Here is a 13,461-nt window from a genome sequence, read left to right as displayed (position 1 = left end):
AAACAGAGTTGGAAACATGACAAGCTGGAAACGAACGGGGCAATCAACGTGTGTCGTGAATGTTATTTACCGGGAGATAATCAAAGTCTCTCCGAGCGCAGGCTTGACTTAATTCAGTGACGTGTGCTCCTTCTACGGGCGCATGCGCTCACATCGTACATGTCGATTTCATCTTGTACGGTCTAATCCTTTATTCTTGACATACGGGCAAACCTACACAGTTGATCCTCTTCAACATACATGTAGGGCATGCAGAAATGCGCTTTTTCTTTTTTTTTCCGGTGACATTCTTTGTTTGCTCCTTATGGATTTTTGCGGTGTGCGTGGGGGGCCTGGCACACTATTATCATGCTAACCCAGATATGTCAGCTGTAATCATGTCGCATGCTATTCAAAGACAAACTTTGATTTAAGAGGTACGGTGTGACGTCTGCAAGCAATGACTCTTCTCAGCGCCATATTTCATTTCTAAGGGATGAGTCAAAAATAATGAGCCAAGCGTGTGTTTGATTTGATTGGTATGGACTGCCGTTATGTTTTGGGTTTATTTAAAGAGCCCAAGTGAGCTCACAAATCATGACCAAAAACACATGTAACACACTCGTAAGCTCTTGATTCAGCTCCATGCGAGGCGCGGCGCTCGCGGCATGCTCTCGTAACTAAAAACATTCAGCTTTCAATTTCTCATTAAATGCAACTCAAACTCCGTTTCCGCATCTCCTTTTCATACACAATTCAGATGTGAACGCAACTGCAATATGAATTTCCCATCTTCGATGACTTTGGTGATGACTTTAGTAAAATGGTGACAACGCGACACGGGTCAAATAGTCTTGTAAGACTGAATGACGCATTCATGACTGAGCAGGGTGTCTACCCAACCACCCCCCGTGCCCCTTTTTGCAATGTGTCTCCATCTCAGCAAGCAGCCGCTGCTACCTATTATCATATTCTTCCCTCCTTTTGAGTTTGTTTTTCCTGCGGCTCACATTGCGGTATTATTCTCTCGTCTTCCACGAACATCACCCCCCCCCCCCCCCGCCCCCCGCTCAGTGACTGTGCAGTTATCTCGTCCTCTCACTCTCCGGGTTCGATGGAGAAAATGCAAAATTCATCTGTGTTCACATTAGGCGGGCTGCAGAGATGAAGATTTAATACAGCCTGAATAATTAAACCGCAGGGACCCGTCCGTGACTGACACAGAGACACACTCACATTAAAACACACTTATGCGTGTCCTGAACTTATGATGTTACTAAATTTGTTTGCCTGGATATTCGTGCTGATATAATGTCCTCACGTTCTTTCTTCTTGAAGCTCGCAGTGATCTAGTGCAGTATTGAACGCGACAGCTAGCATGTTCGCATTGACTGCAACAGAGGGCCTTGTTTTTTTTTGCTTTTTGGGTAATACCACGGCAGAATAGCACAAATGATGTCAAAGAGGCAAGAAGTGATGATAACCATAGAACTGGGAACTCTCGATAATGCCATATAAAAAAGGGTTGGGTTGTCCAGTTCTATATGGACAATGCAATGAATAAAATAACCAAAACCTTCATGGATTCCAATAATACCTACAAAAGACCACTCCACCAGGTGACAGAATCAGTCTGAAAGCAGCATCTGCTCTCAATCATATAACTTCTATTCACACTCGTACGGTGGAGGTATTAAATTGCTACTTAACTCATTCAGTACCAGCCAATTCTAGACCAAGTAGGAAAAGACGTTTAAAAACGTCTTTGAGAGTGAATGAGTTAAACGATCATCTGGGTTCTTAACCTGGGTTCGACTGAACCTGAGGGGTTCGGTGAATCGGTCTCTGGGGTTCGATGGAGCCTCTTCCATGGAGATTAAGACACACCTGACTCAACATGCCAATTAGTTATGACACGTCCGAGTGGCCATTGCTGGCTGCAGATGATCACATAACATTATTTGTCCAATCAGTGCTGCGGGAAGTTCGCTCAGTAGTCAAGGGTGACTGTCGTGATAGTACGTCATGAAATTACAAAAAACTTATACTCATGTCTTGACGTTTTATTTACTTTTTTTTCTGTTTTTAATACATGCGTTTTTTTTGGTGTTTCACTAATGAAGGGTTCGGTGAATGGGCATAAGAACTGGTTGGGTTCGGTACCTCGAACAAGGTTAAGAACCACTGATCTGCATAATCAATAAGGGTTGACAGTTGAGTTCGTTTTCTGTGTGGAAAAAAAGCACACGATGACATCCAGGGACAAAAAGATCAAAATCACACAACACACCGTGTGCGACCCATCCTGGGACTAAAATACAAATACACTTACCCCCTTTCACAATCCTCGATTAAAACCTCCCGATATCATATGGATGAGTCCGCCAAATCCAAGCACAACTTTCCAGCAGTGGAATTACTGCCTACGAGTGTCTCAAGTACGCTTTTGCGGCATAAGTGGCTTGACGGCTCGAGGTGGTGCACCGCTACCAAACCAAGGGTTAAACACTGGCCAGCTATGATCCAATGAAGATCCATCTGGCAAAGCGGGCAAGTGCTTACTTCAAGCCTTCATTTCCCCATGTCTTTTCTCTCTCTCTCTCCAACCACATGCAGCATTTGCAAAATACTTTGCGTCACACTGACTTTATCTGCTGCTTGTTACAGTTCCTTGACGTGGCTTCTTGCTATTGTCTTCCTTTTTTTCTCGCGCATTTCATTGTGTTTATACCCATCTGGTTTCAATTATGGCCGCTATGTCTGTCTTTGGTCTGTCTTAAAATACGTAAACTGGATTGCACTGTTTTGGAAAAAGCGCAGCGCGGGGGTAGTTTATAACTCACCTTCTCCTTGGTTGTTCATTGATTTATTCGCCCTTCTGTTTATATTTCTTGAAATACGGCAATTATATGCAATAATATTTCACAGGCGTACGCGCACGTGAGTGACCCGCTTTGAGGTGGGGAAATAAACCAAAAAGAAACGTTCCCATACAAGGACATCTGACGCTTTGCGGCGGAAACCTGTGTGAAGTGATAAAACAAGAGAAAGGAAGCCCAAAAGAGAAAGCGGTGAAACTTGAGCGCCAAATCGTTGCAATGGCGCTCACAGGATTGAGTGACAGCACCTACAACACGATACGCTTACAAACGTAGCGCAGGGGAGAATGGACGGATGTTATCATAGAAAGACAAAGGGTAGGAGGATATAAATGTCGGGTATCATTCACCCGGCATCCCTCAACCCAGTCTACATTCTCCCAGAACCCACGTGGACCCCCGCAGCCCTGAGCTGCTGGTTGTGCTGTGCCCTGATAAGAACCAGTCACACGTGTGCATGTGTGACTGCACATGTGCGCACAAACACGGTGAAGACCCCTCAAGTGGCCTTGGCTTACAACGTGTGTGTGTGTGTGTGTGTGTGTGCCTACCCTGTTCAGTATGTGCGTATCAGCTAGAGTAAACTGAGTGTGCCAGAATGTCACGGTCTGGGGCCTTCACACCTCTGTCGCAAATAGCCCTGTCAGCTCAGCTATAGTGTGTGTATATAACGTGTGTGTGTGTGTGTGTGTGTGTGTGCACGTGGGTGTGTGTGAGAGAGAGAGAGAGTTAAAAAGTATTTCTATGGTTGTTCAAGAATGTGTGGGTAGCCTGTGAGCTATAAGTGTATGCGCTTATTTAAGGGTGTGAAAGATAGAACGACCGAGACAGAGAAAATGTGCTCATGTTTTGTTCCCGAGCGCAGACTATATGGAGCCTCTGCTCATCTAGTGTCAAGGAGCAATGAGTCATACGTTCACATTACATTGGCGTAATTGGCAACAGATAGGAGCACTTTTCGAGTGGGAGCATGTGTCGACCGGGGATCGTTTCTGAGATGATTTAGCCACTCGTGTGTGTGTGTGTGTGTGTGTGGCGCGTGTGTAGCCCGAAGTGCGTCTTTGAGTGCGTTGAAGTGAACCGTCTTGAACACTAATGCCAAGTGAAGGAAAGCAGGTGATGCGGTAGTAAATGGTCACGTTCGGGAGATTTCCTAAATTTTACCGGCTCGCATGAATAAAAATGATCAAGGAACTCAAGAAAGAACGTGGCTTGTGATGCATTTGATTTGAAATGGAAATAAAACTAAAATGACACATTTGAATTGCGATGCTGTAAATGCACATCAACACAAACAATGTCAAAATGTATGTGACAGCCAGCAGGATGAGTTTTACTCCGTGTGAAATTGCTTAATTGCTGAAATTAAAAGGAATGATCCCAAAATAAGAAAACGAGGACAAATTCATCGAATATTGTTTGCGATACTCAACATCAAAGTTTTTCCACTAAACAATGAGCTTCCGATAATGTCATCCGTCCATCCATCCATTTTCCGAACCGCTTAATCCTCACTAGGGTCGCGGGGGGTGCTGGAGCCCATCCCAGCCGTCTTCGGTCAGTAGGCGGGGGACACCCTGAACCAGTTGCCAGCCAATCGCAGGGCACACAGAGACGAACAACCATGCACGCGCACACTCACACCTAGGGACAATTTTGAGTGTTCAATCAGCCTGCAATGCATGTTTTTGGAACGTGGGAGGAAACCGGAGCACCCGGAGAAAACCCACGCAGGCCTGGGGAGAACATGCAAACTCCACACAGGGAGGCCGGAGCTGGAATCGAACCCGGTACCTCTGCACTGCGAAGCCGACGTGCTAACCACTGGACTACCGGGCCGCCCTAATGTCATCCGGTTTCCATTTATTTGATTTTTTCTTCTTACGTTATATGGCTCACTTTCCACAACATGAAGACCAACTGCTCTTATCATAAGAACATTGGGGGAGGTTTTTACTGGCACTATCCAAGCGGTGATCATTTCACAAAGTGCTTATCGTTGCGGTTGTAAAATGCGTCCCTGAACAATTGGAATGCACCAAATGTTTGCCCGAATCAAATTAGAAGAAACAACCCTCAGTATTGGAAATCAGAGTAATTAAAATAAATAATCCTAATCAACCAAAACATTTCTGGCCCAAGTTGAGATCACAAGTCGTGTTACCAATACAGTATACAAAGCTGACCGGTGTTGTGTGCACCAAACAATCTCTGCAGCGGACGAATGACTATGAATCCATCGTATCCCCAGAGTTTCTACTGGCAGGATACAATTAAGCCTTGCCTTGTTTGCTCATGCAAGACCGGACGGTGTTTTTCAGCCAAACACACATTGAGGCATGTCTTAACATAACTGAGTCGAAATAGCTAACTAACACTGTGCCTGGCACGTGATTTTCATTCCAAGGGCAGGAGATTGGAGGGTTCAGGAAAAATGACAGAAAGTGAAGGAGAAAGAAAAGAGAATAGTGGAAATGATCGGAGAGCAACTTGAAGGGAAGAAATGAAACCCCGCCCCCTTTTTTTCCCTCATCGCCTTTCTCTCCTGTAATTTTCCACCTGGTTGCCCCCTAATTCCAGAATTTGCTTGTTGTGTCATCAGGGGCAATGCTGATTCATGCATATTTGATTTGAAAATGCAACTCATTATATTCATTTCACCCTCACGCTTCCTCTATCCGTTTCTTTCTGCCTCCTTTTTTTTGCTGCATTCCCTACAGAAAAGGCAAACAGACATCAAGTGGGCTTGTTCAATTACGCTGCTCTTTTTCAGGTCGTTCTCCCTGTTAGCTATCAAAAGATATTAAATCGCAAGCCGCTCAGACACAAAGTTCACGGAGATGATGCGATGTGCAAGAAGAGACAGAAGGGGTGGACTTTGGAATTTATGTTGCCATGGAAACACAGACTGCGAAAGCTCTGAGGAAACTAGCGGAATAGGAAACAAATTAAGTGTGTTGACAGTTGACGAACGAAAACATTTGATGCGAATTTATCATCGCCGGTTTCGGCGAATGTAGCCATACAGAGATGCGATGATTGCATTTCATTAGAGCAGTGGAAAACTCAATTGTGGGGTTCAGCAAGGAAGGGAATGTCTGTGAGTTCTTTTTTTTAAGTCACAGAAAATAGTCTGGGTGAAGTATATATTACCAAATGAAAAGTGGGACAGCTGTTTGTTTTGGAATTGAAGACGAAAGTCATGATAATGTCAGGTCTACATTTAAGGTGCACGCAGGTGTGTGAATGCTTAGTATCCCAAACACAGACACACGAGCTGCCGGTAAAATGACAAGCGTTCATTCTCCACCTGCACAAAATCTCCTGCTCAGTCAAAGAGGACGGAAGGTAAAGGAGAGGTGAGGGAGGAAGGAAGGAGGGCTGAATGCGATGAGATGGGTGGAGACAGAGAGAGGTAAAAAAAAAAGATGGGCCTTGGAGAAGGGAGGGATAAGTCTCGCCTACAGGAAGAAGTGTACCAGTTGGGCCACAGAGAATGCGACTAATGGCTATGGCAGCTCAGAAAAGGATGATGGATGACTGTGTGTGTGTGTGCGTGCCTGTCAATGTCACAGTGTTTACACTTTAGCACGTGAATGCCACAAAGCATCGTTGTCGTGTGTGTGTCTGTGTGCGTGGTGTGTGAGTGTGAGACAAGTCAGTGCCGATGATGGATTTTCTCGTGGAGAATGTGACCGCCGGTTTCGTGGGCCGACGAGAGAGGTCTCCCCTGTCCCTCTGTTTGAAGCTGCCTCTTTCGCTCCTCTTCAATCTCCCCATCTCCTTTTCTGCCCATTTGTCCCTTTTGCTTTGTCAAAGTTATGCTCGGTTCTGTTGAATACTTTGCCATTGCCCAATCTCAATGACTTTTCCATAACCAGCGCAAAATTTGAGTTTGAACACACCTAATAGTGTATTTGTGTCAAAATACAGAAAAAAAATGATCAGAAAGCTGACAAAAGGTTGAAGTTGACATAATATGGACGGATTTTAGCACTGTCCCTCAATCTTTGGTCTTAAGACAGTATGTCCAATTATTTAACTCCATATCAAACTAAATCATAGAGGTTTGTTTTATATTAACAGCCTTTCATATATTTGTACATTTAACAACTGTTATTGAGAATGTGCAAGGTGCCACCTGTGATGTTCAAGCTGCTAGCAAGATTTGAATGTAGCCAAATCCACTCCACCCCCAGGCGTCATGTAACTGCACGTAAAATTTGCATTGTATACAAGCTGACGTTAGCCAAGGCGTTGTTAGCGCGGTTTATTCGTCTTGGAAAGTTGCCATGAATTCCTATCTGGACAGCTGCGGAAAGTGGCAAGCGCTAAGTGTTACCGGCTTGATGTTGAAATTATTGGAATGTACAGAAGAATAAAAATAGAAAAAAGTGATCAACTTAGAAGACAACCGAGTGAGAATGACGGTTTTGGTGACGGTTTTCAAGGCCTAGCGATGCAGCCGTCTACATAAGGGGAAGCTAGAGGGGGTGAAGTAAGGCTACATTCAAATCTTGCTAGCAGTTTTAAATGTACAGTACATACCCCATAACGTATGACTTCAGGTTTTATGATGATTGCGAAAGTTCATCTCTGACTGTTTCATTTACATTATTTACCTTTAAGAAACTGGTTTTTCAAATGCCCCAACATTGGAGGTCGACTCGGGTGTCGGATCTAAGTGTGTTCAACATCAATGGATTTGTACTCATGTAAACGGATACACCTTCAACCCCCATAGCCTAGCACTCACTAGGACCTCTGTTTTTATGTTTACTGGCAGTCCTCCTCTTTCTCCCATGATCACCGAAGGCCTTTCCTGTTGGCCCGCTGGTCTCTTTTCAGCTCAGAGAGCGCAAGCCAATGCTCTCCCTCATGTCTTGCAGATGGGTGCACTAATTCGCTAGCGTCAGCTCCACGAGGCATGAAGGCAAGGTCTGTGTGTTGTTTCGGATAACGTCGGGAGGCGCTAGTGTTTGAGATTGTACGTGGGGGTGGTGCAGAAGGGAGATAAAGGGGGAAGTAATTGGATAAAGGTTGGCCAATTAATAAAGGCTAGTGTAACAGGCTGGCCGGCATCTTTCATCTACGTTGCGATAACGGAGAGAGTCAGAGCACAAACGGGCGATAGCATGCGCCTGCGTTACATCAGTCGGACAAGTTGAAGGCATGACTGTCCGTCAGTCGGGAGCAAGATGCATTTGCATTCAGAGGTTGATTGAAAATTGAGAAGATATGCATTTCAATTGCTGTCTGTGCCTTGCAAATACATTCATGAGGTGGAGAAAAAAATAATGCAAAAGAATGAAACAACACTTTGTGTACATTACTAAATTGCATGCATTTGAGCAGTTGTTAACGCTTGTTATGTTTACCATCTCGCCTGCCCAAGCAGCTATTCCGCACGATTGATATTAGCTTTTATGCTAATGCAACATTTGTTTATGTAAAAGCCAAGCGGTATTTCCATGGACATTTTATGCATCCCGGGCCTGCTTATGGCTTTATGGGCTACGACAGAATTATTACTGCACAGCGCACAGCAAGTTGTTGTGTTACAAATGCAGATACACACATCGGAGTTGATGGAAAGAAACCTGAAGCAAATACCAAGGAGGGTGTGTGCATTAGAAAACAATTTGTGGTTATATTGGCAGAAGATTAAATTAGCGTGTGGTTAAAGTGCTCCCCATGGGTTCAAAGCAACAATATGTGAGGAAAAGGTAGATTCGTCATGTTGGAGGAATATGGTACATTCTTGTTTGGATATACACCGACTGACGGATAAGCTCGTGTCAAGGGCCGAAGACAGAGACACCAATCATTGCCGTAGAATTAAGAGTCGAACTTACCTCCGAAATGTTAACTCGTCCCTCCTGGAAGGAGCAGTCGTGTGCGTTCTGGGTACAGACATGGCGGTATTTGCACCAGTAGCATGGGAATGATCCGTTCACACAGGAGAGGCAGCTGGAAAACACATGACGGAGTGGCGACTTGAGTCAAAATAATGTGACTTGAGAAAAATAAAAGACAGCGGAAGACCTCACTCAAAGCAGTCTATCCTGCGACATCAATCGGGCCATCGCTTGTTTGCATCGTGAAAGTTTTACACCTCGCGTTGACGTTTTGCAGCGGTGAAAACTAATTTCGCACTCGTGCTGAGTAAGAATGTTAAACTTGAGATGAGACGTTATGGCTTGTTCATTCAAGAAAAGACGAGGTTTCGTTGATTTTGCATCATAATATGAACACTGGCTTGGATTAAAATTTACAGCTACGGCTAAAGTTTTATAAGGCTTTGAGAAGTCTTGAATTTGAGTGTTCATCCCGATTTCAGTATACAGCTTTTTGCGGAGTTGGGCATGCAATACTGTAAATTGAAATTCTAGTCAAGTCAAGTCAAGTCAACAGTATTTATAGAGCACTTTCAAACAGCCATCGCTGCATACAAAGTGCTGTCCATCCATCCATCCATTTTCCGAACCGCTTGATCCTCACTAGGGTCGCGGGGGGTGCTGGAGCCTATCCCAGCCATCTCCGGGCTGTACATGGAGCAATTTAACATGCACAATAAACAGTAAGACAAATCGGTAATAAAGGCGGTAGAAAGCACCAAACAGTAAAACCAAGAACATATCTAAGTCATGCTGAGTCGAATGCCAAAGAATACAAGTGAGTTTTGAGGAGGGTTTTGAAGATGGTCAGCGAGGAGGCTTGCCGAATGTTCAGTGGGAGGTCATTCCAGAGAGAGGGACCAGCAACAGAAAAGGCTCGACCCCCTCTGAGCCTCAGTTTAGTTCTTGGTACTTCTAATAAAGTCTGGTCCACAGACCTGAGGCGCCGGGCAGGTGTGTAGGGGCGGATGAGCTCAGAGAGGTAAGGTGGTGCGAAATTATTCAGAGATTTGAAAACAAATAAGAGGATCTTGAAAATAACTCTAAAATGAATGGGGATCCAGTGAAGGGATGCCAGAGTAGGAGTTATGTGCTCCCTCTTACTAGTACCAGTCAAGAGGCGAGCAGCGGCATTCTGGACCAGCTGAAGGCGCTTAATGGAGGACTGGCTGACTCCAAAGTAAAGGGCATTACAGTAATCGAGCCGGGATGTGACAGAGGCATGAATTACTGTCTCAAAGTGTTCATGTGAGAGGAGAGGTTTTATTTTGGCCAGCTGTCTAAGGTGGAAGAAGCTGGATTTAACAACGGCACCAATTTGCCGATCGAGTTTGAAATCACGGTCCAGTTTAAGGCCCAAGTTTGAGACTGTTGACTTAAGATAAGGAGACAGGAGGCCCAAGTCTACAGGATGGAATGTACAAGGGCCACTGGGACCAAACAATATCACCTCTGTCTTCTTTTCATTGAATCTCAAGATATTTTGTGCCATCCAGGTTTTGATTTCTTCCAGACAGGATAGGAGTGGCCTTAATGAGAAGGCGTCTTTCTTTCTCAGTGGGACATAGATCTGGCAGTCATCTGCATAGCAGTGGAAGGGAATACCATGTTTCCTTAAGATGGAACCCAATGGGAGCAGATACAGCGAGAACAGCAGAGGCCCCAGAATTGAGCCCTGTGGAACACCACATGACAGGGGAGCAGTGCGTGACTCAGAGCAGCCAAGGCTGACACAGAAGGTTCTGTCAGCTAAATAGGACCTAAACCACTCAAGAGCACTGCCGCCAATGCCCACCAAGTGCTGCAAACGAGTCAGCAGAATACTGTGATCCACGGTATCAAATGCTGCAGTTAAGTCCAATAAAACTAGACACACGTGGTCTCCAGAGTCATTTGCCAGGAGGATGTCATTAGAAACGCGTAACAGGGCTGACTCCGTGCTATGCATCGTCTTGAAACCTGACTGGAAGACCTCCAAGATGTTATGTTCATCCAAGAAAAATTTCAACTGCATGTGCACCACTTTTTCCAGAATTTTGGAAATGAAAGGCAATTCTAGACAAAGGTGAGTCTACATTTTACTTCGGATCTTTTGATAACATAAATCTTTTTTTTATCACACACTGTGCACTTTCTCTGACCCGGTCTGAAGCCCTCCTCCGCACACCTTTCACCAACCTCATCTTTCTCCCGCTACAGCCCTTATTTATCACTGAGAGCTCAGTGATTCTCCTCGCAATACGTCCACTCTGTTGTGTAATTCTGTGCATCCATTCAGACAGGAGTTTTTCTTTTAGTGCTTCCATCATGCCATGCCTCCAATCCCTTTCATTTGCAACAGACCTCTTTTTTTTTTTTTTAAAGCTCTCCCCGTGTTCTTTGTCTAAAGCGCTCTTTCATCCGCGGGGCTATAAACCCGCCACCATTTTTAATTCACCTGCTCCAGCAGAGGTGAGGTGGAGATAGACGGGCTGAAAGAACATGATGGGAGAAAGAAGAGAAGGAAAGGCAGCAGAGATCAAAAGCAGATGGATTTCCCTGATAGACGCGGAGACGCCAGCTATCGTGGGAGAGGAACAACGTGGAGGGGGTATGTAGCCTGCGGTGCTCCGTGTGGGGGTCTCACTGGGGAAGGGAGTAAAAGGGCGGAAGTACTGGCCTGGAAGTTGGTTGGCAGGTAGAAATGTGTTCACATGTGTGAGGGGGTACTAACAGCGGTGTGTGACAGCTTCACTTTATCGTTTTTGGCCATTCTTTGCCCCTGAGACACATGACGCTTGACAGAACCTTGCTTACATGCAATCCTGGAAGTCTAATGTAACCAATAGCAGTCGACAAATAAAAGGTTTTATCGCAAGGCTCCTGAATGAATGGCATGTTTTGCAATCATGAAACCAAGTGAGCAAATGGTTTCTTGTGAATGCGATAAAACACGTACAGTACCTCCGAAATGTTTTGGCGACACTCCTGAACCTGCTCTCAAATACATTTTAACCCTGTGTGAAATGCCCGCCGCGATTTCACTTCCCCACATGAGAAATGAGAGTTTTATCTTCAGCTGGGTTGGGTGACGGAGACCATATACAAATCCATCAATCGCTGACATGGATTCATTTGAATCAATTACAGCGGCTCGTTTGTTAGGTGCGTACTTTAAGCGATCATTTCCAGTGCGGGGCCCCTACTTTTGAGCAAGATCAGAGGCTGGGGCTTAATTCAATCCCACTGCTGCTTTAATTGACCAATTTAGCATTGTGCTGAGAGAAGCTGTCCATTTACAATGAGGGATGAGCGGCCAAGGAAATAACAGGCCTCTTAATACCACACAAGAGCAAATAGGAATTTATCAGTGTTACGAACAAATGGAAGGAAAATGAGTCGGCCATGCTAGTTTAGCTTAGCATAAAGCCCTCAGTGTTGCGATTGCCCTCCGTTCCTGTTCCCGGCGACGCAAGTGCTGCGGTCGCCCCCTGCTCCTGTTCCCGGTGGCGCAAAGTCTCACATTAATTCAGTCAAGCAAGGAAATGTAGTCACATGACCTCATCAAGAAAAAGAAGTCCATCTGTATCCTGAACCGCAAAATGCATTTATGTGTCGAAGACAGTTGATCATAAGAAAGTATGCTTTCTTTTTGTTTGTTTGTTTGTTGTTTTCTTTTGTTTCTTTCGGCCCACCATTAGAGGAGGTCTCATTGAAATTCAGGAGATTGCCAACTTAACAGCGCAAGTGTCAAGAAACAAGCAGCAGTGTCAGCAACAAGAACAACGCATGATATTTCACGACTGTCACAATGTCCGGATAATATTTGACTTTCATCTTTTACTTAAGTCAAATCTACCGTGTTCGTGTCCCAGCGATAGAAATAACGAGCGAAATGTCAGCAGGTTGCCGATGCCAACTTTTATAATTGTGGCCTTCGAAATAAGAGATGTGTCATTCTGGGTGCCACCCAGGGCCAGTCGGCTCTGTCTGACAACCCCCTGCTGCCCATTCTTTGCACACTTCAAGTGACCTGGGTCCCCTTCCTTCGGATCTAAAAGGCACGCTTTTAGCATAGGTGCAACCCCGCCCTAAGCCCCGCCAAGGCACATAGCGGAACGTTTGATATTTTTTCATGTATCCGCGGTGGGCTCATTCTTTCAGACCCCCAAGTGTTGCCTTATTTCTACCCCTTCAATGGCCATCAGCTATTATTACTCAGAGGATTTGAGAAGCAGCAGACAGGCTCCATGCTCATAATGCTAATGCCTATTCAGATGCTAATCTGCCAGCGCTGCCTTGAGAGCGCTGCTATTATTCCAGACCTGCAATTTAAAAAAAAAAAAAAATTTTTTTTTTAAACATACACATTCCGAATCATTCTTCAACCCGAGAGGTCTGTTTAGCGTGTTGAACACAATCACCTTACCTAATGAGGTTTGTTTGACAGCACTGCTCTCGCCAAAATGAGTTATTTATTGGCTACTACTTACAATGGAGTTTAATAATTTACAGGTAGATTTACATCTGTGTTGCTGGATCCCTTTATCTCGTGTGGATGAGTGAATAGATGAGTGACATTCTTCTCTCTCTCTCTCTCTCTCTCTCTCTCTCGCTTTAAATATAATATCATATGCAGTTTGCTGTCTCAAGAAGGTACAACATGACCTGCTAAGGTCCCCCCCACCCCATTCCACTCCTACACTACATACCGCATTTTTCCGCTC

General features: G+C 44.9%; 1 protein-coding gene across 6 annotated transcripts in view; it reads right to left on the bottom strand.

The window, feature by feature from the left end:
* plxna1b (plexin A1b) overlaps positions 1 to 13,461 on the bottom strand; it is a 178,254-nt gene that overhangs the window by 52,872 nt on the left and 111,921 nt on the right. For all 6 annotated transcript variants that reach the window (XM_086117857.1, XM_086117861.1, XM_086117860.1 and 3 more), the window contains one exon: positions 8,714 to 8,828. In XM_086117857.1, coding sequence (XP_085973983.1) covers positions 8,714 to 8,828 — 115 coding nt within the window. The remainder of the gene's footprint in view (positions 1 to 8,713; positions 8,829 to 13,461) is intronic.

This window comes from Hippocampus guttulatus, chromosome 8, assembly GCF_054856545.1.
Source record: "Hippocampus guttulatus isolate MCC_2025c chromosome 8, RoL_Hgut_1.0, whole genome shotgun sequence".
NCBI classification, from domain to species: domain Eukaryota; kingdom Metazoa; phylum Chordata; class Actinopteri; order Syngnathiformes; family Syngnathidae; genus Hippocampus; species Hippocampus guttulatus.
This window is presented reverse-complemented; position numbering and strand designations above follow the sequence as displayed.